At 39.0% G+C, this 27754-nt stretch overlaps 2 protein-coding genes across 3 annotated transcripts in view; one reads left to right on the top strand and one right to left on the bottom strand.

Moving 5' to 3' along the window:
• Nucleotides 1–19927, top strand: part of LOC106090557 (nuclear pore complex protein Nup88) — a 188910-nt gene extending 168983 nt beyond the window's left edge. For both annotated transcript variants that reach the window (XM_059366385.1, XM_059366384.1), the window contains 10 exons: nucleotides 9735–9860; nucleotides 9996–10254; nucleotides 10387–10487; nucleotides 10548–10716; nucleotides 10783–10922; nucleotides 13137–13240; nucleotides 14012–14621; nucleotides 14687–14846; nucleotides 14914–15002; nucleotides 19755–19927. In XM_059366385.1, coding sequence (XP_059222368.1) covers nucleotides 9735–9860; nucleotides 9996–10254; nucleotides 10387–10487; nucleotides 10548–10716; nucleotides 10783–10922; nucleotides 13137–13240; nucleotides 14012–14621; nucleotides 14687–14846; nucleotides 14914–15002; nucleotides 19755–19818 — 1822 coding nt within the window. In that variant the 3' untranslated portion in view covers nucleotides 19819–19927. The remainder of the gene's footprint in view (nucleotides 1–9734; nucleotides 9861–9995; nucleotides 10255–10386; nucleotides 10488–10547; nucleotides 10717–10782; nucleotides 10923–13136; nucleotides 13241–14011; nucleotides 14622–14686; nucleotides 14847–14913; nucleotides 15003–19754) is intronic.
• LOC106090563 (sarcoplasmic calcium-binding protein) lies at nucleotides 19907–27503 on the bottom strand. Its single transcript, XM_013256801.2, has 4 exons — nucleotides 27028–27503; nucleotides 23481–23717; nucleotides 20550–20858; nucleotides 19907–20480 (listed from the first exon to the last, which is right to left on the bottom strand). Exons 1-4 carry the CDS (start codon nucleotides 27142–27144, stop codon nucleotides 20250–20252), a joined length of 894 nt encoding a protein of 297 aa, XP_013112255.1. The 5' UTR covers nucleotides 27145–27503; the 3' UTR covers nucleotides 19907–20249.
• Nucleotides 27504–27754: the final 251 nt, after the last annotated feature.

Here is a 27754-nt window from a genome sequence, read left to right as displayed (position 1 = left end):
AGAACTTCTAAATGCATTTAGTCTTTGGATTTGTTTCTCTACTGTTTCTTCTTTTGCTTCGTGCCCTGTTTGTCCATACGCTGCATGGGTGTTGTTGGTTGGCCATATCTTCTGTTAAGTTTTCTTTTTTTTCTTTTCATCAACATTTGTCCTGCCCACACATTTATTCAAATCTCATGCATGTGAGCGTTACAAATACTTACATTTTGGTTTCAATATTTTATGTTATAATACCATGTGTCTTACGTTGTTGTTCTTGTTGTGTTTTGTTGAGCAGCATGTAGCTTGAGCTACGACATCAGAGAAGCATTATCGGCGATAGCGGGAAGTAGGTTGGGTATGTCCTGTATGTGTTCTCTTGTTCCTTTTTATTAAACCAACTTAACTAAAAGAGGAGAGGACGATTTTATGGCATGATAGAAAAACATCGGTCTTGGGGACGGCGACAGGGTTCCAAAAATTATTCCTTTTTCATTGAAAGGGATATCCCTTCCAAAGGTTTCTGTTTCTATGGGAAAGGCTATCTTTTCTTAAGGGAAGTAATGCCTTTCCAATGGGAAGTCTATCCCTTGCTATATGAAAGATTCCTTTTCATATAGGAAAGGTTTCCTTTTTCTATGGGAAAGGCTTCCCTTTTCTATGGGAAAAGCTTCCCTTTTCTATGGGAAAAGCTTCCCTTTCCTATGGGATTCGATATCTCAGAGCAGGGAGAGCAACTTCCATTCGGATATAATGACAGGAAAAGCCTCGGCGAGAAATAAAATGAGAATAAGAAAAAAAAATATCTAAGTCTTAACAGGCAAAAAACTTGAGGAAAAAAAAAAGAAAAGTCTTTCCTATAGATAAACCTTCTATATAGGAGAAGAAAGTAGGAAGAGAAGCTTTTCCGATAGGTAAGGGAGGACTTTCCAATAGGGAAGCCAAGACTTCCTTATGGGGAAAGAAAGCCTTTCTAGTGGGGAAGGGAAGCCTTTCCCATAAGAAAAGGAAGCCTCTCCTATAAGAAAGGGACGCCTTTTCCATAAGAAAATGATGCTTTTTCCAAAGGAAAGGGAAGCCTTTTCCAAAAAAACGGAAACCTATTGCATAGGAAAAGCAACTTTTCCCATAGGAAAATAAGCCTTTCCCATAGAAAAATTAAGTTTTTCCCATAGGAAAAGGAATCCCAAAGTTTCCCATTAAAAGGGAAGCCTTTTCCATTGAAAAGGAATCCCAAAATTTCCCATAGAAAAGGGAACCCTTCCCAAAGGAAAGGGAAGCCTTTCCAAAGGAAAGGAATGCCTCTCATATAGGAAAAGGAAGCTTTTTCCCATAGGAAAGGGAAGCTTTTCCCATAGGAAAAGGAAGCCTTTTGCATAGAAAAAGGAAGCCTTTGCCATAGTAAAAGGAAGCCTTTGCCATAGTAAAAGGAAGCCTTTCCTATATGAAAATGAATCTTTTCCCAGAGCAAGGGATAGCCTTTCCCATTGGAAAGGGAATCCTTCCCATAAGAAAATATAGCCTTTCCCATTGGAAAGGGAATCCTTCCCATAAGAAAATATAGCCTTCCCCATAGAAACAGAAAAGGAAGTTCTTCCCATAGGAAAAGGAAGCCTTTCCCATAGAAAAGGAAAGTGAAGCCTTTCTCATTGGAAAGGATAGCCTTCCCAAAGGAAAGGAAAGCCTCTTATTTAGGAAAATGAAGCTTTCCTATAGATAAAGAAGGCCTTTCCCATACGGAAGGTAAGCCTCCTATATAAGAAAAGAAAGCAATTCTTATGGGAAGAAAAGCTTTTCCTATAGAGAGGAGAAAAATTTCCATAGTGAAGCGAAGACGTTCTTATAGGGAAAGAAAACCTTTCTTGGGGGAAGGGAAGCCTTTCCCATAGAAAAAGCAAACCTTTCCTATACTAAAGGAAAGCCTTTCACAAAGAAACAAAAGCCTTTTCCATAGGAAAAGGAACCTTTCCCATAGAAAAAAAAGCCTTTCCCATATAAAAAGGAAGCGTTTTCCATAGGAAAAGGAAGACTTTCCCATAGGAAAAGGAAGCCTTTTCCATAGGAAAAGGAAGTTTTTCTCATAGGAAAAGGAAGACTTTTCCAAAGAAAAAGAAAATCTTTCCCATAAGAAAAGGAAATTTTTCCCACATGAAAAGGAAACCCAAAATTTCCCATAGGAAAGGGAAGCCTTTCTCATTGAAAAGGGAAGTCTTCCCAAAGAAAAGGAAATCCTCTTATATAGGAAAAGGAAGATTTTTCCCGTGGAAGAGGGGAGCTTTTCGCGTAGGAAAGCGAAGTTTTTCCCATAGAAACTGAAAGCTTTTCCCATAAGAAAAGGAATGTGAATGTCTTCAGAAGAGAATTGGGAAGTAAACCAATATTTTCTTACATGAAAGCCGTTCCTATAGGAAAAAGAAGCCTTTCCCAGGAGGAAAGGAAGCAATTTCTATAGGACATCCTTTCCTATACTACAAGGAATTCTTACCTTTAGGGAAGGGAATGCTTTTCTGTAGGTCATTTCCCACAGTGTAGGGAAGGGAAGCCATTCACATAGGGAAGGAAGCACGACCCCAAGGAAGGGGAGCATTTTCCATAGGGAAGGGAAACCCTTCCTGTAGGGAAAAGAGGAAGAGGTAAACCTTTCCTTCAGGGACGGGAAACCTTTCCTTCAGGGAAGGGAAACCTTTCCTTCAGGGAAGGGAAACCTTTCCTTCAGGGAAGGGAAACCTTTCCTTTAGGGATAGGAAATCTTTCCTTTAGGATAGGGAAACCTTTCCTTCAGGAAGGAAACCTTCCCTTCAGGGAAGGGAATCCTTTCCTTCAGGGAAGGCAAACCTTACCTTCAGGGAAGGGAAATCTTTCCTTTAGGAAAGGGAAATCTTTCCTTTAGGAAAGGGAAACCTTTTCTTTAGGAAAGGGTAACCTATCCTTTAAGGAAAGGGAAACCTTTCCTTTAGGGAAGGGAATTCTTTCCTTTAGGGAAGGGAATTCTTTCCTTTAGGATAGGGAAACCTTCCCTTCAGGAAGGGAAACCTTTCCTTCAGGGAAGGGAAATCTTTCCTTCAGGGAAGGGAAACCTTTCCTTCAGGGAAGGGAAACCTTTCCTTCAGGGAAGGGAAACCTTTCCTTCAGGGAAGGGAAACCTTTCCTTCAGGGAAGGGAAACCTTTCCTTCAGGGAAGGGAAACCTTTCCTTCAGGGAGGGGAAACCTTTCCTTTAGGGATAGGAAATCTTTCCTTTAGGATAGGGAAACCTTTCCTTCAGGAAGGAAACCTTCCCTTCAGGGAAGGGAAACCTTTCCTTCAGGGAAGGCAAACCTTACCTTCAGGGAAGGGAAATCTTTCCTTTAGGAAAGGGAAATCTTTCCTTTAGGAAAGGGAAACCTTTTCTTTAGGAAAGGGTAACCTATCCTTTAAGGAAAGGGAAACCTATCCTTTAAGGAAAGGAATCCTTTCTTATACAACAGGAAAGACTTTCCCAAAGACAAAAAAAGCCTTTGCTATAGTGAAGGGAAGCCTTCCCTATAGGAAAAGAAAGCGTTTTCCATAAGGACACAAGACTTTTCTTCTGGAAAGTTAAGTCTTTACTTCAGTTGTTGTTGTAGCAGTGTGTTGTTCACTGAGGCGGAAGCTCTTACCGATGAAGGACTCCATCGGGTCGATCCCGGCTGCCATAGGATTGCTTCATTTCAGTGACTTATATTTGCCTATAAAATAGAGAATCCTTTCCTTTAGGAAGGGAAGGTTCCTGTAGGGAAAAACTGGGAAGGAAAACCTCTCCTTAAAGAAAAGAAGACCTTTCCTTAAAGGAAGGCATAGCTTCCCTTAAGGGAAGGGAAGCAGTTCGTATGAGGAAGGAAGCAGGTAGCATTTGCTTTAGGAAATCCTTACCTTATCTATGGTATAGAGAATGCATTTATTTAGGAAAGAAAACCCTTACCTTCAGGGATGGAAACAGTTTCCCCAAAGGAAGAGAAGCTGTTCCTTTAGGGCAGGAAAGACTTTCCCAAAAAAAAGGGATGCCTTTGCCATAATGAAGGGAAGTCTTTTCTTTAGGGAATGGAAGTCTTTTCCATTGCGAAAAGAAGCATTTCATACAGAAAAAGTAAGTTTTTACTTCAAAGAGAGATCTCCACATATAAGATAGAGAAACAAGGTTCCCATAGGAAAAGGCATATTTTCCGTCAGGAAAGAAGTTCGTATGAGAAAAGAATTATTTTTTTTAAAGTAGATATCAATTGCTATAGAAAATCCTTACCTATAGGATAGAGAATACTTTCCTTAAGGAAAGGCAACAAAGCCTTACATTACATATAGGATAAGGAATCCTTTCCTTTAGGGAAGGGAAATCTGGTAAGGAACATCTTTCCTTTAGAGAAGTGAAGAGAAATCTTTTCTTCCGGGAAATTTTCCTTCGGGAAAGGGAATGTTGTGGTTGTAGCCACATTTTCATGTGGAGGTGGCGATCCTCATTAAGCTCCTGCAGGTTCCGGTCCAAAGGACCGATCGCCGCGTTAACAATAACTCGCCTTGCCATCTCGAGCATCATTAGCCCTCAGTATTTATGCAAGAGCCGGTGCCCCCCGGCCTCTCACTGAAACTCTCCGCTCGAGACCGCTGATTGTTCGTGTCGACCGTGGCAGCTATTCCGTATGGAACATGCCACTATCAGCAACCTATAGACGCTCGCAACTAAGCTTCTCGTGACAGCGATGAACATCACACAGACCAGACCTCAAAGTTCCAGCCTGTGTGGTGCTGAAAGCTATCCCGTGCCGGAATCTTTTCCTTCAGAGAAAGGAAGCCTTTCCTTCAGGGCAGAGAAATACAATAGTTCCTTCAGGCAAGGAAAGCCTTTCCTTATTGGATGAGACATTATTCTAGAAGGGTGAGAAGCCTATCCCATAGGTAAGCAAAACCTATAGAAAATGCTTTCCTTTCCTTAATAAAGGATTCGCTATTCTATATGAAATGGGAGCCTTTGATGGGGCTCCATTTATAAGGAATATTATTGGTATCCCCAAAGTGGTAAAAAATATGCTTAAGGAAATCCATTTTTATAGGTAGGTTATTGCTTTCCCAATAATTATCACTACCTTTATGGCCTGCCTTTTCCAGCTGTCCATTTGAAACATTTTCATTATGTAAATGCACACTTTAAATATGTACAAGCAAATGTGATTTTCTATAATTTTTTCACATCCCTCTTCTGTAAAAAACGGTAGGGAAGAGTACTTTTGTTGTTGCCATTTTCCTCTAGATTTTATTTCTTGTTAACAAATCGTGGCCGAGAGTACTGTTTGGCTGTTTTTCCTCTTTCTTTTCTATAAAGACTTTCATGTGTGTCGCGGAGGGGTTTTTTTTGCATTGTTTTTGGTTAGCATATAGGGATATTTTTGTAAAAATTATATTGCAACTGGGAGTCTGGGATTTATTCTATGACATTTTTCATGTTAACCGTTTGGTCTCGTTGCTGGTCATCATGTCGTTCGTTGGTGATGGTCGCTTTTCTTTGCTTCGCTTTTGGGGCTGGTAAACTGAGCTGCGCTGAGCTTTGTTTTTTTTTTCCAAAAATAGAAATAACACAAACGCAGCATGAGCATGGTACGTGTTTTATCTTTGCCTGTGTCATGTGATATCTCATTGTCCGTTTAACATATGTAAAGCACGTTCTAAGTCTATCTTGTTTTGGTATTTTTCCCCCCAAAAAAAAAAAAAAAAACAAAACATTCAATGCATGTCTTTCAAAATGTTGACCATCTATCCATCCATCCATACAAGCATAAGTTGCATGTATCATGTTCAGTGGGACTCTTAAGTGAATACCTCAATATGCCTGGGAGATGGAATTTTGTAATTCAAAAAAGATGCTATTTTGTCAGTGGACAAAACATTTTTTGAAATAGGTAGAGGTTTAAATGAAAAGTTGGGCATACCTTTCTTTAAAAGGTATATTCAATAACCAGATATAGCTCCGATATAAACCGATCTGCCGATTTGACTTTTTGAACCCCTGGGAGCAGCAATTTTTGTCCGATTTGGCAGAAATGTTGCCCATAACGTTCTCATATGACTTCCAACAACTGCGTCAAATATGGTTCAAATCGGCCAAGAACATGATATAGCTCACATATAAACCGATCTCCCCAATTGACTTCTTGAGCTCTTACAAGCCGCGATTTTTATCCGTTTTATCCGGAGTATAGTCATACTGGATATGTTGCAAGGAGCTGTGCGAACAAAGCCAGCCGTGGGTCACAAGCGTCGTCGTCGTCGAACTTTATGACCCCCCCGACCTCTCCCGTGCGGCAATATACGCAACGGCAGCATCCCAGCCCCAATATTGCCAGACCAGGGCCGAGAAGTGTATCATTTTTGCAACTTAACTGCAACGGTCTCCGTGGCAAGATCGATGAAATTGTGAATTTTATGAATCGGAAGAATATATTGGTCGCAGCGATCCAGGAGACAACGCTGACCAACACCTGCAGCTTACACAGTTGTCACGAATATAATGTGCTACGCAAGGATCGCTCAAGGAATGCAGGTTGGGGATTGGCCTTCGTGATACACCATTCCGTGCAATATAGACCCCTCTGTTACAGTGTCTGCATGACACTGTAGCAGAGTGTCACTAGCGCCTGCGCCTGGTGCTAGTGACCCCTACATGGAATGCATTGGGATAGCAATCAGGTTCGGTTCGGCAGAGATAGAGCTATACAACGTGTACATACCACTGGTTGGTAGCTGTGTCCCAATAAATGGCCAACCTTACAACCCCGACATAAGTGGGTTATTATGTGGCCATAATCGTCTGGTCCTTAAATGCGCATCACACCTTATGGCATTCTCCCCTAGGTAACCGCCAGCGTGGCATAGCTTTGGCAGAGCAGATTGACGGCTCCACGTTTTGCGCGGTGAATGAGGATACCCCCACTAGTATTACGAGGAGGTGCAGCAGCTCGCTAGATATCTCCATAGCATCCCCTGATCTCCTGAGTGACGTATCCTGGCAAGCCGTCCTCTCCTTAGGGTCAGACCACCTCCCCATAATTCTCGCCATCGACCGGCCACCCGACTTCATAACCTCTGAGCGCCGGCATTTATCAATCAGAAGAAGGTCGGTTGGGCTGGCTTCAGAGAATATACCAATCGCCGCTTCAGTGAACTGCCACCCCCCTCGGATGTGCTAGTTGCCGAGAGAAAATTCCGAGACATCATTAACGCAGCAGCCACTCGATTTATAACAGCCGGTCGAATACCCCAAGTGCGGCCCAATTTTCCGACGCAAGCAGTGAAACTCGCAGACGAGCGCGAGTGGATTCGTGGTATGGACCCCACTAACCCCAGAATCAGCGAGCTGAAACTGAAAATAAACAGGATAGTTAACGAATATAAGCGGAATTTGTGGCTGGAACACTTATATCAATGTAACTTAGGCACCGGTTTAGGCAAGCTGTGGTCTACTGTTAAGTCACTCTCGAACCCCGGTAGACGGGATGACAGGACCTCAGTCACTTTTGGCGCAGTAACCGTGACTGATTCGAAGAGATGCGCCAGGTTGGTCAGCCGTCAACTTGTTGTGCATCCCGAAAGTGACAGGGCAAGAAGGAGAGCTATTCGCCGTATCCATGAACTCCAAGCCGATGGACAACCATCACAATTTACCGTGGGCGAAGTTACGAATGTCATCCGTGGCACCAAATCTTCTAAGGCGTTGGGCCCCGACGGAATCTCTACATTGATGTTAAAAAATCTGGATTCACCTGGAGTTGAGTATCTTACCACAGTCCTTAACCTGTCTTTGAACACTCTTTTAGTTCCAGATGTCTGGAAAATGGGCAGAGTGATCCCGCTGCTGAAGCCTGAAAAAGACCCGAGTTTGGCGAAGTCGTACAGACCGATCTCCCTTCTCTCACCAGTGGTAAAGACGCTTGAGGCATTACTCCTCCCGAACCTCGTAGCAGAATTTCCATTCGACGCCATTCAATATGGATTTCGTAGACTGCACAGCACAACAACAGCTTTGCATGCCATCACCGCACACATTTGCCATGGCTTCAATCAGTCAAGGCCATGTGATAGGACGGTCCTCGTGGCACTGGACCTATCGAAGGCATTCGACACGGTCAGCCATGCTAAATTATTCGAGCACATCGCCAACACTTCCCTCCAGCCAGGCATGAAACGCTGGGTTGCGAATTATCTGTGTGGTCGGCAGTCATTTGTGGAATTAAGGGATAAGAAGTCGAAGCACCGTAGAGTGAAACAGTGGGTAATATGGTGTGATATCCCCGGCACTGTTTAACCTCTACCTATCCTCCATTCCACCCCCTTCAGACGGCATAGAGATCATATCATATGCGGACAATTGTACGATCATGGCATCAGGCCCTCCACCTATTGATGACATCTGCGATAGGTTAAACGTCTACCACAACGAACTTGCCTCATATTTTGCTGCAAGAAATCTGAAGATATCTGCCACCAAATCTTCAGCCACATTGTTCACTACAAATACGTGTAAGGTGAATACAGAGCTGACTGTGATGGTCGACGGAGTAATGATTCCGACCATCAAGTGTCCCCAAATACTTGGCGTCACATTTTACAGCTCTGACACATTCTCCCCACATGCCACAGCTATTTGCGATAAAGTCAAAAGTAGAAACAAGTACCTCAAGTCAATTGCTGGCAGCACTTGGGGTGCAGACAAAGCAATCTTGTTGACCACGTACAGAGCAATTGGCCGGTCTGTGATAAGTTATGCAGCGCCAGTGTGGTCTCCTCAACTTTGTGACACGCAGTAGAATAATATTCAAATCTGTCAGAATGCCGTCCTCCGAACTGCGACGGGATGTCTCCTCAGTTCTCATGTGGACCACCTCCATCAGGAGACAAAGATCCTACCAGTGCGAAGACATAACTACGTGCTGTCTAAGGGGCTGTTATCGCAGAGACCATCCAAATCATCATCTTAAGGTAGATCTACATGACCTAGAGCGTGAGATTCAGCGCTACAAGAGAGAACCTCTAGATCAAGCGGCATATCGAGCAGGTCTAGGCAACATTCATGCAGACACGGTAGCTGATGCGGTAAATGGCTTGCGGGTGAATGTAGTCCTTGGAAAACGACCGCCTCCCATTGCACCTGAAGAAACTGACCTCCCCCGGCAAACCAGAGTAGTTCTGGCTCAATTACGTTCCGGCAGATGCAGCCGCCTCAACTCCTACAGAGCAAGGATTGATGCCGACGTATCGTGCACGTATTTAATGTATGTAATGTATGTCCCGATTGTAACCAGGTACCGCAAGACACAAGTCACCTGTTTAACTGCCCAGCCAGACCCAGTCCCCATCTTAGTCCCAGAGTTCCTGGATGTTGGCACTCAACAGAATTAAGCAGACAAAAGATAGAACACAACAAACTGCTACAACAACAACAAAAGTGGGGACACTTAACCCCAGACTTCCTACAGGGCAGTTATGACTTCCAACACTATGCTAAATCCGTTATCTCATTCCCATTTCCAATCAAATCAGCTATTTAACAATTTTTTTGAGTGTAACAAAAAACTTTTCTTGAATTCAAATTTGTAGAAAAGTGTTTTTTTTTAATTTCCTTTATCCTCTCCAAAAATATAATCCTTAACACTGAATCCTTACCCCTATATCACAGACTTTATTATTCTAAATGGACTTGTTGTAATTTTGCCACCTTTTTATTTTTTTGTCTTGTTGTTCTTTTTTTTACAGTACCTCTAATTTGGATGGTCACTTCTTTACAAATAATCCACATTTGGAATTACGACAATTACGCTGGCATCCTGCCTCACCCACCGACTCTCATTTGTTGGCTCTTTTGTCGGACAATACCATAAGGTAGGTAGTAGGTAAATGGTCCCCAAAGGGCTTTGTAACAATATTTATTAGCAACTAATATGCTTGGAACATTCTAATCTGGTGTTACCTTGGTATGACTTTTTTTTTTCTTTTCTCTTCACTCTTTTCACGTAGGGTTTATGATAATTCATCGTTGCGCCATGTTTGGCAAGTGGGTCCCATACCATTGAAAACGGATGGGAATCTCAATCCCTCCACTGTGTATGCTTTGGGTGAATCTGCTGTGGATTTTGATGTTGCACCAGCTGTAAATGTGGCCGAAATGCAAATGAATACGACCAATACAACCATAAACAAGGATCAAACAGTGCTAATGAATAGTACAAGACTTAATCAGAATACAAATAAGACCATAATAATGAATGAAACTAAGGTAAGGGCTAGAAATGAAGTATGACAAAAAAATAAAACATTTACGAAGAAGACATAGTCAAAGAAGTCTAAGGTCTTCATAGATCCCTGCCATAATTCCATTATAACTCTTTTTATTTCTTTTCCATTTTAGGCTAATGCCACCAAAAACCAAGAAAAGATTGAATGGCCCATAGTGATCCTTAGAGAGAATGGCAATATATATGTATTAATGTCAGGCTTGGATACAGAAAGGTAGGCACTGGGCTTCTTCAATGTCTTTATACAAATATTTTTTTCTTGTATTCTTCCCAGACCCCGTTTACAAGGACCCATTACCATAACACCCTCTACTGTGGATAATTATGGCTTAGATTCTTGTTCCATTTTGGTAATACCCTCTTTGCCACCTACATTAGTTATAGCTGAGTCTAATGGTAAACTTCATCACGCTTTGTTTTTGGAAGCTGAAAATGCCGAAGATGTAATTTTTCTCAAATTATAGAAAACTTTTGGAACTTTCTATTATTATTTTTTTTTTGCTTTTTAGTCTTTCAATGAAGTGGATGATAGTCTTAATATACATCCCTCCGAATGGACTGTCCATGTCTTAGAAACTGTGGAACTGGAATTGGGGCTACCCAAAGATGAAGTTAATCAACCCTTCTTTTGTCCCATACATTTGAAAAGGTAAAATTCGAGAGACTATATTAGCCTCCGATTTTCGTTATCTACTCTGCTTAAATTTTTGAAAATTTTAACTTCTCAAAGACTTACCATGGGCCCTTTAGTATAACTTTTACACAATTAGCAAGTATTATTCCATACCCTTTGTTTAACTCGCATATTAATAAGCCCTTCTCGAGTGCTATTTCAAAAAACTTAAATGAGTCATAGGTAGAGATGTGCACGTGAGTGAATTTTCACTCATGCTCACGAGAAAAAATGTTACTCACACACGACTTTTTTAAGTCGACTCACATTCACGCACGATCACGAGACAAACATTATACTCACGCACGACTCAAGAGACATTCATGACGCTCACGTGATTGGATTGGATCCTAGCACGGTATAACTGTGAGCACCACACAGTCTGAATCATTGAGGTACGATCTGTGTGGTGTTCAATACTTTCACGAGAAGCTTTGCTGCGAGCTACCAGGCGCGTCCACAGGTTGCGGATAGTGGAATGCATACGGAGTAGTTGCTACGGCAGTCGCAGACAATCAGCGGTATCAAGCGAAGAATTGCAGTGAGAAGCCGGTCGGCACCGGCTCTTGCACAAATACTGAGTGTCTACGATGCTAGATAAGACAAGGCGAGTTATTGGCACCTTTAAATAACCAATGGCCACAGTGTTCCCACGGCGATCGATCCTTTGGACCGTAACAAGCTTGTTCACCTTCAGGAGCTTGGCGAGGATCGCCACGTTCTCATGAAAATGTGGCTACATCAACAACAACGTGATTGGATTTAGATCTCACTCACGATTCTCGTGACTCACGACAACTCACATGCACACCTCTACCCGTAGGTATAGTGGATGCTTCGGTCTGTTGTGTTAAAATGCGTGAAATAAATTTGGTACACGTGTGGAGAGTAGCTATAGTAGAACCCCGGGGGTATTTCCTATATCTGCAGGACAAGATTGGTAGGTTATGGGTAAATGGACCATTTTTCAAAACTGACGGGCCACCAACTCACAAAGAGTACAGTTATACCAGCTTGTGGACTACCATAGATGAAACTATTGGGTTGCCCAAAAAGTAATTGCGGATTTTTCATATAGTCGGCGTTGACAAATTTTTTCACAGCTTGTGACTCTGTAATTGCATTCTTTCTTCTGTCAGTTATCAGCTGTTATTTTTAGCTTGCTTTAGAAAAAAAGTGTAAAAAAGTATATTTGATTAAAGTTCATTCTAAGCTTTATTAAAAATGCATTTACTTTCTTTTAAAAAATCCGCAATTACTTTTTGGGCAACCCAATAAATCACCCTACGAAGACAGCGGTACTTGGCGACGATCATTGCGGGATTCCTGGAGTCAATCCTTAGGACTCTGGTTCACTGAAGTGATCATCGAAATCGTTGTAAAGATAGAAAAAAAAAATACGTTGGAAAATCATGTTCTAATGGTGTCATTATCATATACAAGCGCTGTTAAAACTTATTGTCAACATGCGGGAATGATTTTGTTAATACGCGTTGTTGATTTTATGCTATCTCCCGGTACGGGATAGCTGCGGGCACCACACAGGCTTGTGTGGTGTTCATTGCTGTTATAAGAAGCTTAGCTGCAAACTAACGGCCGCGTCCACAGGTTGCGGATAGTGGAATGCTCCATACGGAGTAGCTGCAACGGCAGTCGCGGACAATCAGCGTTATCGAGCGGAGAGTCTCAGTGAGAGGCCGGGCGGAACCAGCTCTTGCTTAAATACTGAGTGCCTACGATGCTCGATATGACATGGCGAGTTATTAACGCCTTTAAATAACCAATGGCCGTCATGTTCCTACGGCGAACTGTAGTATAGACCGGAACGAGCTTAACACCTTGACATGCAAATGTAGCTACAACTACAACAAAACTAGCTTTCATGTTAACACCAGCGCCATCTACCAAAGAATAGCAAAATAAACTCATCTAACATCAATTTCCTCATGGTAATGTAAATGAATTTCGGTCATTTGACTACTGCCTTGAAGGCTTTCACCTCGCTAGCATCCACCGATTAGGAATTACATTTATAGGCTATCTGACTAAATCTCTTATCTGAATGTTTGATATGGTTTCTTGCTTTAATTTTTATATTGTTTTTATTTTCCCGGTTAATGTGCAAAATTTCTTTTTTACAATTTCTTATGTAATATTTACATACTATGTAACTTTTACACAATCTTTCAGAGATTACATTAATGAGCTACGTTATTTTGCCTATCACAATACCGGTCTGCATGTGGTCACCGTAAATTTCATAGGAGAATTACAAAGATTTTTAGAAAATGAAGGTAAGTAACAGCCCAAGGTGGATTGATAAAGGTGGTCTCACGCGAACAGCTGAAAACAGCCGGCCAGTTTGACGATATTAAGATGTCAGTTCTCTTAAGAAGCACCACGTACAAAGATAAGAAATAGACGAAGAAAATTAAGAGAAGAGAGAATTTCGACATCACTGTGTATAAACAATGAAGAAGTTTTCAATGGATTGTGGACACTTTTTGCTTGCTTTTAGACTTTAAATAATTTTTACAAAACACTTTTTAACTCTCTTGTTAGCGTTTATTAACCTGTAACTAGCGTAATTAACTTGTATTTTACTGCTGATTTTATGTTCACCCAAATCCATTTGCTCCTCTCTTAGGTGACTCTTAAGAATGAAACAAAAGAAAATGCCAGATTTCTAATCGTCGTTCGTGGTTGCCATATGTTTGAGAGAAGGAAACCTATTGTCTATGGATTACATTCGAAGCAAACCACCTCATTTCTTTGCACATTCTCTTTGTTTGTGTTTCTCTTTTTCTCATTTTACCGTGTACAGGTACACACACGAGCGCAAGCTTTCTGCCATTTTACCTGTACACGTACACACATGAGCGCTAGCTTCTTTGGTTGTGTTGAGAACAATGCCATTTATGAAATGACATCTTGATGACGAGATGGCGAATTGCACCAAATGATTTATGGTTATTGTATAAATGAGACCACCTTTAACTGTTTCGCCATGGTGACAACCAAAGATAATTGTTTAGCCAATTTCAATTCCTTTACCTCTTTTATAGTCGATTCTGATATCACCACCTTGTCGACACCCTCACATGCTGAGTACATTGTCTGCACTAAAATCGATACAGGAGATAATGTAAATCCTGTTCTAGGATTTGTTCTCTTGCAAATGCCCGCTTGCATTGTGTTGCTTTTAGGCAGTGGCCAAGTTATGACTTTGAAATTAGTTATAGATCCAAAATTACTAATCGATGTACAGGGTACATCCAAAGCTGATATGTTTCCAACAGAAAATCAAGATATAACTCAAAATCAGTTGAGTCAAGTATTGGGTCCCTCATTTGTGGATCATATTAAAAATATGCTTAAACGCTCGGTTACCCAACCCATATTGTCATTGGATAAAAATGCCAATCCTTCACCACAAGAATGTTATGAATTGTTGACACAGGCCGTGGAAGTATTGCGTTCACAGTATTTAAAACGCCACGAATTGGTAAGAGCAGAATTTGCCAAGCGCATACACACGATTAAACTATGCAGGGAGCAACAGAAACAGGATATCAAAGATTTGGAAAAGGAAAGAGAAACCATAAGAGATAAGGCACATAAATTGGCAGAAAAATTTGAGGAGATTAGCGAACAGCAGGAAGTTTTAAATAAAGTGTAAGTGGCAGTTGAAAAATACTTATGTTGCATAATAAATACTATATTGTTTTGTCTTTGAGCAGATGTCAAGATCTTATGCGCCAAGCCAATACCTGTTTACCCAACAACACTTTGGCCGAAAAGGAATTCGCCCTAGAGGTGGAACGCATTAATAAGCTAACCAAGAACATGAATAATTCCCTACAGAAGTGTAAAGAATCCATCAATAAACAGTGCTATCATGTAGGTTTTTAATTTTATACTTTCATTAATTGCAAACAAATAAACATTTTAATATTTCTTCCCGCAGATTGCCAAATATGGTGAGAATGCGAAAAAGAAAACTTTCGAATTACCCGAAACCCAAGAAAAAACAATTAAAGAAATCTTATTGCAAATGTAAGTATACAAAAATGATTGAGATTTTGTGAAGACAGCAAGATGAACAGCTTCTGTTGTGACCACATTCTTTATAGTTCAATGCTATTACTTGTGGCGACCCTCGATTGAAAACCCGGACCATGACAAGTATTTAGCCTTGAAAAATTCTTTACATAACCACCAATAGAAGCTTGTCAGAACCCCAATGAGGTCAGGATTAGGCCATTTTTATAAATTCAGTATACACTTGTACCGCCTTTTGTTTCACTTTTTAAGGCAAACAACACAACAAGCCGAAGCATGCATTTGTGCTTCATTAACCTAGAGGAAAAAAGGAAGATTTGTTTAGACGCCAAATGTTCTGTTACGGTGAATCTTGGCATTGTTTCATTTTTATGAACATTAACCACTTTTTCCTCATTAACACTAGTTCTTATTTTCTTCGCTAGGTTGCGGTTGTTTACAGCATTGGTCTGTTTTAGCTGTCATGTAGCGTAGACATACACCTCAGTATCTATGTAAACAGTAACAGCCTTCTGGAAATAGAATAATGTAATTGAACAGAAAATTCAATCAAATGCAATGCCAAATGTTAAAAGCATGAAATGGTGTTTAGAGGAAACATGACCAAAAATAACCAAACAAAAAATATTAAAATTGTCCAGTTTCAACTTTTAAATTATCTCCTTATTGATATTGGAGGAAGTTATAAGCTTTTGCAGCTGACAAACACCCGCACTTGAGGGTAGATACGATAACAGTCTTGAATCAGCTTAGTGGCAGCACAAAGTTCCTGACATACATATGTCAGGCATATGTCTCTTCGGGTTTCTATAGCCCACAACAAACCATTTACTGCCTTAGATTTCTTTAGGTTAGGTGGAAAAGAGGATGCGGATATTATTCCGCCCCATTCTACTATGGACATACATCTAAGTCAGTTGTTGTTGTTGTAGCAGTATTTTGTACACTGGCGCGGAAGACTTGCCAATGGAAGACTCCATCGGGTCAATCCGGTACGTACAACCAGCTGTCATGGGATTGCAGCCAGCCTAAGCCAGTAATCGCCTTGTTGTGCACTCTAAATACTAAAAAAGTAAACTCGAAAAATCTATGTTACGATTTCCGTGCTACTTATTACGTTAGGTTAGGTAAGAGTGGCAGTCCTTTACAAACTCACTTAGACAATTTTAAGTCCATTGTTATACCACCGTAGCGACAGCCCAAGTCCTCTGGCGGGAATCGAACCCACGACCCCTGCACTGGTAATCCAAGCACGGTAACAACTTGGCTATCGGGGCGCCCTCCGTGCTTCTTACAAAATTCTCAATTGTTTTCCATGGCACACCTCTAAATTGGTTCATGTCTGGTATTGTGTCCCCACCTAAGTGCCTGTATCTGTTAGCCGCAAAAACCGGGCAATGACTTAGGAAATGCTCGATCTCATCATCTTCCCCACATGCCCTACACATGCTATCACTTGCCGCATACCGTTATAATACCGAAAGCTATACATACATTCTGCTTACTTCCTCTCAGTAATAGCCTCTTCTTCTCACGATCTGGATCCCCCCATAGGATTTTCGCCGCTCTACCGACCGTTTCGCTGTTACACAGGGTTACATGCGCTTTAGTCGCCCACGCCCTTAACTCGGACTGCATCGATCCAAAAGGTATCGATTTAACCAAGTTTATTGACTGCAGTTCTCTGGCCTTTACCGCCAAATCGTTTGTGTTTTTATTCCCCCTTACTCCGCTATGGCCCGGCACCCAAACGATGCGGATCGTGACATCCTCAGAGAAGGCGTTAATCTCCTACTAACATTCCAAGACTGTTCGCGATCGTACCTACCTAGTTGTTATTGCCCTTACACCACCTCATACGTACATTCCGTGATCGCCCGGATCTCCCCTTGCAGGACCGTATTTTTGGTCAGGCAGCCTAAAACAGATCTTAGTCCCTGGGTTCTCAATGTAGACCCCCAGGCTCACTCTGTCTTCTAGTTTTGACCTATCCGTGTAACATGATCTTCCAGATGGCAACACTAGGATTCCACCAATCCAAGACTGTGCCGCTGGCATCCGTGCCTTTTCCATTCCTTCCAGGTTTCCTATCCACGCCTCGATTATACCGTGATGGTATGGCCTGCTACTATTCTCTATCCATTCTCCCATTGCCTTAAGTCTAATAGCCGCAATGGCTGCCTCACACTTAACCTGTATGTCTATGGTCGGATATCTAGAATTGTTTCCATTGCCCTGGTGAAAGTAGTCCTCATCGCTCCACCCATGCCTCAATGATGAGGACAAACCGTTTACTGACTTCATTTCATATCCACAACGGCATAAGACGGTTAAGAATCCGCACCCTCTTTCAAGCTTACCTAACTTGTCCTTAGACAAACAATTCATCAGTTATTTTTATACACACCACCATAGCATGGGGGTATACTAATCTAGTTATTCCGTTTGTGACACCTCGAAATATTCATCTAAGACCCCATAAAGTATATTTATATATTCTTGATCGTCTCGCCACTTTTAGTCGATCTAGACATGTCCGTCCGTCTGTCGAAATCACGATAACCGTCGAACGCGTAAAGCTAGCCGCTTGAAAATTTGAACAGATACTTAATATTGATGTAGGTCGTTGGGGATTACTAATGGACCATATCGGTTCAGATTTAGATATAGCTCCCATATAAATCGACCTCCAGATTTGAATTCTTGAGCCCCTGGAAGCCGTAATTTATGTCCGATTTGGCTGAAATTTTTCATGTGGTGGTCTGTTATGACCTTCAATAACTGTGCCTAGTAAGGTCCGAATCAGTCTATAACCTGATATAGCTCCCATATAGACCGATCTCCCGATTTGATTTCTTGAGCCCTTATAAGCCTCAATTTTTGCCCGATTTGGCTGAAATTTTGCATGTAGTGTTCTGTAGTGACTTCTAATAACTATGCTTAGTACGATCCATATCGTTCTATAGCCTGATATAACTCCCATATAAACCGATCTCCCGATTTGACTTCTTGAGCCCTTATAAGCCGCAATTTTGGTTCGGTTTGGCTGAAATTTTGATTGTGATTCCAATAAATGTGCCAAATAGGGTCCAAATCAGTCTATAACCTGATATAGCTCCCATGTAAAGCGGTCTCTTGATCATAAAAAAGTCAGCAAAAGTGTGTTGTTACTAGAAGCATTGGACTGGTTTCCCCTATCGCGATTTCAATTTCGACCAAGAAATATCATCAGCGGGAGGTGTCAAATGAATCTTGGTGCTGTACAACCATTCCAACTAGAGTAAGAATTTGAACAGGGCTCTTTAAGACGACTTAATTCATAAGCGCAATTGAAAACAAATGTAGCTGCACGTGGGGGTATCGATTCGAGGCAAGCTCCCTGGTCGGGGAGCAAAGTCGTTCGCTTTCAATCCTTCGTTTTGAAAAGTCTGTATGTTTCTCCATGGTGTCGCTCACTCCTGCGGCCCACACTGGAGCGGCGTATAGCATCGATCGGCCTATCGCGCACGTGTATTCGTTCGCACGGCTTTTCGATGAAACTGCCCCTCGGCAGGATATAACAGTCGTCCACATATGATATTATTTCCACGCCTGCGGCGGATGAAGGGAGTTTAGAGAGGGTATGGGTTAAAGAGGAGTGGAGAGAATACAACCCCCTGGAAAACTCTCTGTTTCTGAACTCTAGGTATGACTGTCGACCGCATAGGTAGATCAGAATCGAAATCAATGACGTCATTAAAAATATGGTGTGATTGACCTATCAAATGTCTTTGATAAGTCAAGGGCCATGAGGATGGTTATTTTATAGGGTCTCTCCCATCCAAACCGAGGCTGATACTATCACTACACAAGTGATTGCGATGAATACCGTTGTTCTGCTGTACATCTTACGGCATCCGTATTGATGATATGCTGGATGCCACCGTAGCTCAGAGGTTAGCATGATGGATGCTGATGGCTGGGTTTGGGGAGAACATCAGAACAATTTTTTCAGCAGTGGTTATCCCCTCCTAATGCTGTCGACATTTGTGAGGACTCGGCTATAAAAAGGAGACCCCTTATCATTGGGCTTAAACTTGAATCGAAAAGCACTCATTGATCTGTGAGAAGTTTGGTCTTGTTCCTTAATGGAATGTTCATGGTCAAATTTATATTTGATCTGCTGGGAGAATGGATTTACTCAAGCCAGGTAGAATCAGTTCTACAAATGTCTGCGTGTGAGCATAAAGTGTTTGTCCTATATCATTTCCCTTGGCCCAATGATTTTATGCGGACTTAAGAACTGGAACCACGCGACCTATTTTCGGGTATAGCCAGGGGGAAAATGAGCAAATTGCAGGTGTGCGTCAGGTAATGTATTCCCATCTGACATACATACATAAACGCTTGAGCATCAGCATTGAACAAATAGGTGAGTTGGGAATAAAATACCTGATGAACACCACTTTTTAATAATGTAGGCCAGTTGGAATTGTAAATGGACTTGTTTTGATCCCCATAAAAACCGATCTTCTAATTTAACTTCTTAATCTTTAAGAGGGAGCAATTAGCCGTTTTGCTAAAATGTCAACCCATCTATCCTAAGAACCAAACCATTTTAAGGACTTGTTTTCATGGGTTCGTAAGTTCCAAACCTTTATTATTTCCATAATTTGTTATTGTGTTATCGTATTGAATTATGGATTAAGATTTTTTTATTTTATGTTTGCAAACAAATTATAATTATTATTTATTTTTCCTTTACAGGAATGCAGAAATTGATGGACAAATTAAAGAAGTCAAACGCATAAACAAAGTTGTAGGCATTTAAATCATTTATGCCCTACTTTCTCCCTCGCCGATTAAATATATCAATATCTTCATGATCCAATAAAAGAAAAACAAAGACAATCAACAACTTTTACAATTTCAACACGTAATGGCTTGTTTTCTCCGCTTCTTCTTTTTTGCCTTCTTACGTAGTTTATTGAATTTTCTTATATGCCTAACAATAATGGGTTTTAGTTCCTGGCGTTTATATTTTCGCCAAGATATAGACAGTAAAATTAAGGAGTTAACATAAAAAAATATTCTTAAATAAAAGCTTTCATCGCGTTCTTCGCCCCATGAGAAATGATCACGGAAACTTTCGTATATAGAATTTACGCATAAATAAGTTATAATGGCGGCACAACGTTGTATATCTAACCATCTGCCACGAGCCAATAGAGACATGACGGCTTCGTGGGCATAATCTTCAAGTCAATGATCAATCAAAGGCCCCCAGAACATTTTTGAGATCTTGCTCTCATCTTCGGTAATGAAGAATTGGCGACCCAAATGGACAAACTCTTTGAGCGACAATTGGCCATCGCCATTTTTATCTATCACAGCAAAAGAAATGGCAGCATCTTCATTGGAGAGCCCCAAGCAACGGAAAAATAATTTATATTGATCTAAATCCAAGTGACCACTATGGTCATAATCAACAGCCTGGAAAACAAAAGAGAAAAACCAAATTCAATAATAAAGGTAATTATTTCAATATTTTCTAAATGTTACCTTAAACAAATAGGGTAGGAATTTTCCCATGGTTTTAAACATTTTCTTATCGTTCAAACGATGATGTAAATCAGTCAAAAATTGATCAGCATTGATCAGATTGTAGGGTGTAATTTCACCAAATTGTTCCTTCCAGGTTTCTTCCATGACATGTAAGAATTCGGCAGATAACTCCTCATTCAAATGACCCAAATCGGTAAAACGTTTATGCAACAACTTAAAGTCATCAAAAGAGATGACACCATCACGATTGATATCCAGAATGCGATGTAGGGTACGCATTTTGCGGCGCCAGAATTCAGAATCACCCTGAAGAAAAAAGGAATAAAAAGAAAAACCATTATTACATATAAAGTCATTCTAAAGATATGCCAATTTAGAAGATTTTGAAACAAATTTCTAAAGGCAACATTTCTATGAAATTTTCTCTAAAGACAAAATTTCTATGAAATTTTCTCTAAAGACTAAATTTCTATGAAATTTTCTCTAAAGACTAAATTTCTATGAAATTTTCTCTAAAGACAAAATTTCTATTAAATTTTCTCTAAAGACAAAATTTTAGTGAAATTTTCCCTAAAGACAAAATTTTAGAGAAATTTTCCCTAAAGACAAAATTTCTATGAAATTTTCTCTAAAGACAAAATTTCTATGAAATTTTCTCTAAAGACAAAGTTTCTATGAAATTTTCTCTAAAGACAAAGTTTCTATGAAATTTTCTCTAAAGACAAAATTTCTATGAAATTTTCTCTAAAGACAAAATTTCTATGAAATTTTCTCTAAAGACAAAATTTTTATGAAATTTTCTCTAAAGACAAAATTTTTATGAAATTTTCTCTAAAGACAAAATTTCTATGAAATTTTCTCTAAAGACAAAATTTCTATGAAATTTTCTCTAAATACAAAATTTCTATGGAAGAAGAAGGAATTTCTGTAAAATTTTCTTCAAAGAAAAAAAATTCAGTAAAATTTTCTTTAAATATAAAACTTCAATGAAATTTTCTTTAAAGACAAAATTTAAAACGAAATTTCAGTTAAATTTTCTCTCAGGATAAAATTTCAGTAAAATTTGCTCTAAATACAAAATTTCAGTGAATTTGTCTCTTAAGTCAAACCTTTAAGTGAAATTTTTTCTGAAGACAATATTTCCGTTAATATATTCTCTAAAAGCAAAATTTCATTGAAATTTTCTCTGAAGACAAAATTTGAAGTATTTTTTTTAAATACAAAATTTTGATGAAATTTTCCCTAATGACAATATTTCGGTGAAATTTTCTCTTTTCATTTTTTAAGTTTTTTGCGCCTGTTAGGGCGAGATCATTAAATTTTACAATTTTTATTTGTTTCTCTTTCAGGACGGGCTCTATGATCGGAGATGCAAATGGAAAAGGAAAGCCAACGATAACAACACACACCCATAGTGGTTGGTGTGTGTTGCTATCGTTGGCTTTCCTTTTCCATTGGCATCTCCGATCATTGAGCTTTTCTCTTTTCACTGAAATTTTGTCTTTAGAGAAATTATCTATAGAAAAATTCAGTGAAATTTTCTCTAAAGCCAAAATTACGGTAAAATGTTCTTATAAGACAAATTTGTGAAGAATTTCTTTTAAACACAAAAATTTTATGAATTTTTTTACAAAATTTCATCTTAAATTTCTCTAAAGATAGTATTTGACTAAATACATAATTTCAGTGAAAGTTTCTCTAAAGACAAACATTTTCTTTAAAGACAAAATTTCGGTGAAACTTTCTTTTAAGACAAAATTTTTAAGAATTTTTTCTAATACAAAATTTTAATGAAATTTTCTCTACAGACAATGTAATTTTTGTAACCACATTACACATTTGTATGTGGAAGTGGCGATCCTTATCAAGCTCCATATGTGAGCAAGCTCGTTCCGGTCCATAGAACCGATCGCCACAGGAACGTTATGGCCATTGGTTATTTTGAAGCCGGAAATAACTCATCATGTCATATCGAGTATCATAGGCACTCAGTATTTAAGAAAGAGCCGGTGCCGACCGGCCTCTCACTGACTCCCCACTCGATATCGCTTGTTGTCCGCGACAGCAGTTTCAGCTACTCCGTATATGGAGTATCCCACTATCCGCAACCTGTGGGCTCGTCCGGTAGCTCATAGGCACTCAGTATTTAAGAAAGAACCGGTGCTGGCCGGCGCCTAAAACTAGCCTTGTTATATCGAGTATGGAACTCAATATGTAAGCAAGAACCGGCCTCTCACTGACTCTCCACTCGATACCGCTTATTGTCCACGACTGCAGTTTCAGCTACTCCGTATATGGAGCATCCCACTATCCGCAACCTATGAACGCCCGGTAGCTCTCAGCTAAGCTTCTTGTAATCACGATGAACACCACACAAATCGGAACTGAGACTGCAACCCTTGTGGTGCTCCTAGTCATCCGTATCGGCGATGACTACAGACAATATTTCGGCTAAATTTTCTCTAAAGACTATATTGGTGAAAATTCATTTTGGTCAAGCTTTACGCCTCAATATTTGTTTATTATTGAATTCTATAACATACAAAATCCGACCCTTTTAAAGTTTGCTCGTTAAAAACGAAGTTGCTAATTTACTACATATTTAACAGTTTAATGACTTGTAACCTGAACAGAATTTTCAATTACTCCAAAAGAAATAAGGCCTATGAAATAATTTAAAATGCATGTCATATATTTTCAATTTACTAGTCTTCTCTCCCACACACACGTATAAGACACGCGTTAAACGCAAAATGTTTTTTTTTTGTTTAAACAAAATATAATCACGTTTTAAAACGTTAACCATATGCATGGAAAGAATCCGGTTTATATCTACTCATTATGGTATTACATTGTGGGTGAGGCCAATGAAAGGATTGAAATTTCTTTCCTTTGTCCGCCAATTTAAAATTCTCTTTATTCACTTACCTTTTGACTATATTTCTTGTGCATATTTTGTCTTTTGCGTTCGAATTCATCATCTGAATCTGTATCGCTACCGCTCTCCTCATCCTGTTGGCGTTTGGGATGCTTGGATTTTTTCTTGTAGACATGGGAGGCTGGATTCACGGTACTATTGGGAGGCACGGGTGTTTGTAAATACTGAGGGGTTTGACGAATCAAAGCTGGTGTGGATGTTGAAATTGTGCGCGTTGGATGGGAAGGCTGTAATTGATAAAGAAAACAACCATGAGTAATGGAAAATCATATACTTTTCCTTAAACAATGTCTAAAGTTTTAAAAATTTGTTATTTGGAGTTATTTGTGTACTTTGGGTTAAGTATGTCACATTTGTTAAACAAACACTTTCGCCATTCTTGTTTAGGGTATTATACTCATTGTAAGATTCTCCCAGACCATATGTTTATTTATTCATTTCAAAAACAGTGTGTTAAAATTTTTTTTTGTCAAAGTAATAAATATTTTCGAATGAAAAGCCTTAAGCAGCTTAAAACCCCAATTATGGCCAAACATTGATAATCAATATTTACCACATTGAAGTTTAAGCACGTTTCGCATCTTTGTTTGTCATTATTTTAGTTCGCTACCAGACGGTAGATAGACATGTGTACGTCTTCTTTTTTTTCCAAACGAATGAGAACATTGAAAGGAAATGAAATGTTAAATGGCAATTTTGTATGATAATATAGACTGAAAGAGTTATCAAGGTTTTTTTTTTTTTTGCTAAAGATGTCTTGGTGTTTGATTATAATATTCTTAGGTTTCATAATCATCTCTGAAATTGAGAAGTGTTGTTTTTTGCTAATGATCTAACATGAGTCCATTTTTTTTGTGTGGTATTCAACACAATTTTTTAAACTTTTGCTTTGGTGGCTCCGTTTTTTTAATTTGTTTTCTCAACACGATTTTGGAACTTTTGCTTTGGTTTTTTTATTGTATTTATTCGTTTTTTTCCCAAACAATATGCAAATGTTTTTTTGTGATTTTTTGTTGGTGTTATAAGGTCTACAAGTTGGTCTCGCTTAGTTAATTAAAATGCGCCACGTTTTCTTATTTATTGTTTTCTATACCACTATATCATTGCCAAAAACCAGTTCTGTATACAAACACCGAAGAAGTAGTCTTGTTTTTTATGGACAATTTGTGGCAATTGAGACTAAATGAGTTAGAAAATAGTTGGTTTATTTAGAAAGTACCAAATAATTGAATAACTTTGTAAACTAAATGTCAGTGCTAGTAAATTTAAGTCAAAAAATGGTGTTTGATGCAATGTTTAGTCGAAAAAATATGAAACAAAAGAAAAATAGGCTAAGTCATAGTCTAGAGCCTAGCCGGGATTCGAACGTAGGCACACGGAGCGGCGACGAGAGCCGCTGCCGTTGTCTGGCGTTCGATGCCATCAATGCAACTTCCAAAAGATGCACAGAATCATGTGCACCAGAAGGCAGTGTAATTGTCGCAGAAAAAAGTCGGTCATTACAGAAACACATGCATTGGGAAAAAGTACAGCTAATAGACGGGGTTGTCGAGCGTGGTTAATATGGTATATGTATCATAGAGGCGTTTTTGCAACAAATACCATAAAAAATTTAACATACCAACGTATGGCCCTTGAATAGAGCTGGCAAAATATCGATGGCACTATCGATATTTAATTTTTTGACAGAATATCGATTGATATTTTTCCGATGGATACTATGGCAAAAGTTAAATTTTTTCAAAATTAAATAAAAACAAGCAATCCGTCACTGAATGAATATTCATTTATTTCATATTATAATAACACTCAAAAACTTAAATTTTTTCTATTTTAAATTTTTATATCAATTCTATTCGATTGCTCCAGAGCTCACGAGTAGATTTCGAATAGCTGATACTCGATTATGCTCTCGTTAACGAATGCCATAACTTCGAATGTCGAAAGTGCTTATTTGTTAACGAATGCGGTAATGCCAAAACAAAAATTTTCGAAAAATTTTTCTCGTTCACGTATGCGCTAATTCGGCCCCAGATCCACCAATTTGTTCTTGTGAACCTCAATTTTTATCCAATTTGGCTTAACAGCTGATTTTATAAAGGGAAAACATATGTTTTCAGTGCATTGGCAAAGGAATCGAGTGACAAAAAAAGTTAGTAGTCTAGCAGTTAGTACGTGGTACATATATGGCCTCCATTGCCCACAGCAAACACCAACCAGATGTCCGTACATAGATATAGACCTCATACAAACCATATTCCCGATTTTACTTTTTAAGCCATTAGAAATCTCAGTTTTTGCCTAAATTAAGACAATTTGGTGAGTGTATGAAAAATTTTTTGTAAATTTGCACAAATTCTTACTGGAAGTCGTTCGCGTACTTTATTTGCCAGCAGAAGAGAGCAGGAGCAGGCTTGAGAGCAAAATGTTGAGAGTTGGCAATTTCTACTGGAGCTTTTTTCTCGGTAGAAATTTGCAGCATCGAACAGCTGTTTTTTGAAAACCAGCTGTTTAATTCAAATAAATAGCAAAAGAGAGTAAAGTCTGCGCTTACTCTCCCACAAACTCTTAAGTGTGTTCCTGTACTCATTTGTGTAAATTTGCACAAATTGTTACTGCAAGTCGTTCGCGTACTTTATTTGCCATCAGAAGAGAGCGGAAGAGTGCGTAAGAGTAAAATGTTGAGAGCTCGCAAATTTTTACTAGAGGTTTTTTTCCCTGTAGAAATTTGCAGCATCGAACAGCTGTTTTATTAAAACCAGTTGTTTAATTTATGTGCTTACTCTTCTGCAATCTCTTAAGTGTGTTCCTGTTTTCAAAAATTTGTGTAAATTTGCACAAATTGTTGCTGGAAGTTGTTTGGGTACTTTATTTGCCAGCAAAAGAGAGCGGAAGTGTACTTGAGAAGAGCAACATTTGGGACTTTGATATTTGAGAGCTTGCAAATTTCTATTGAAGGTTTTTTTCAACAGAAATTTGCAGCATTGACCAGCTGTTTTATAAAAACCAGTTGTTTTATAAAAACCAGCTGTTTAATTCAAATAAATAGAAAAAGTGCGTAATGGCTGTTCTTGTTCTTCTGCGATTCTTTACTGGAAAAATACGCGAACAGACCTTTTATTGGCAAATTTTTGTTGGAAAAGTACGCAAAGAGATCTTTTGTATGTAAGCTTAAAAACCATGTTCATTAGCCTATATGATTTCCTCAACATAATCCACATGCCTATGAACTGATAAAAATTACGTTTTATTATTTGGATATTAAACTATTGTATTAAACTCCATTCTAGAATACAATGCTTAACGTGTTGAATATTCATTATAACTGCAAAGAAGGCAATGGTCATTAAACTTAATTTGCAAGTCTCTTAATCATGTGTTAATACATTTCATTTCACCCAGTTTTTTGGTAGTTCTCCACATCATTAATTAAATTTGTTTAACACAATATTTGGTTCGTTTATTTATTTGCTCCCCTTTCACTGTTCTTAATTTCGTTTTTTTTTTAATTGTTTTTAATTTTCTCCATGAACTTACATGCATTTCAATATCCACAAAACCATTTAACATAGAAACTGCACCGACAGCCATATTGCGTTCCAGTAGTTCTCTGGAAGTACGCAACAGACTGCGACTAATCAATGAGAAAGCCATGATGATGATGAAAACTCGTTACAGACTGCTCCAACCAAGGTAAAGAAACGAAGATTTGACAAAATATTTTGAAGAAAATCTGCACAATGAAACTTAATCTTTGAATTTTTGATGGTGAAAACTTCACACTTTTTTAACACAAATCACTAGGATTTTTCTTAAAATTGTTGTGATTAGCGGTTATTTTGTAATTTTGCTTTATTTCCATTTAATGTCAATTAATGATCATTAATATTCATGCAATTTTTGTCAATTTATTTTTTCTTTTATTAAACTCTCAGTTTTTTTTTCAAATTATTTCCAGCGTTTAGTACGTCCGTTTGCGACAACGTTCGAATATGTTTTGATTTCAAGCTGGAAGTGTGTTTACCACGAAAACATACTGAACAGCACAGGCATAAAGGCGAAACAACAACGCAAAGTCATAGCTTCTTTCAGGCAGCCCTCATCACCGGGGAGAGAGAGAGCAGTTTACCCCATACACACAAACGAAAACATGAACAATAGCTGTTGTTTGCTACTTTCCATTAAGCTAATGAAGAAAAAACATAATGATGATGATGTTGTTTTTGTTGATGATCATCATCATTAATATAAGCTCCAACAATGC

This window comes from Stomoxys calcitrans, chromosome 4 (genome assembly GCF_963082655.1).
Source record: "Stomoxys calcitrans chromosome 4, idStoCalc2.1, whole genome shotgun sequence".
Lineage (NCBI taxonomy): Eukaryota > Metazoa > Arthropoda > Insecta > Diptera > Muscidae > Stomoxys > Stomoxys calcitrans.
Note: the sequence above shows the minus strand (reverse complement) of the source record. Positions and strands in the feature narration are given on the sequence as shown.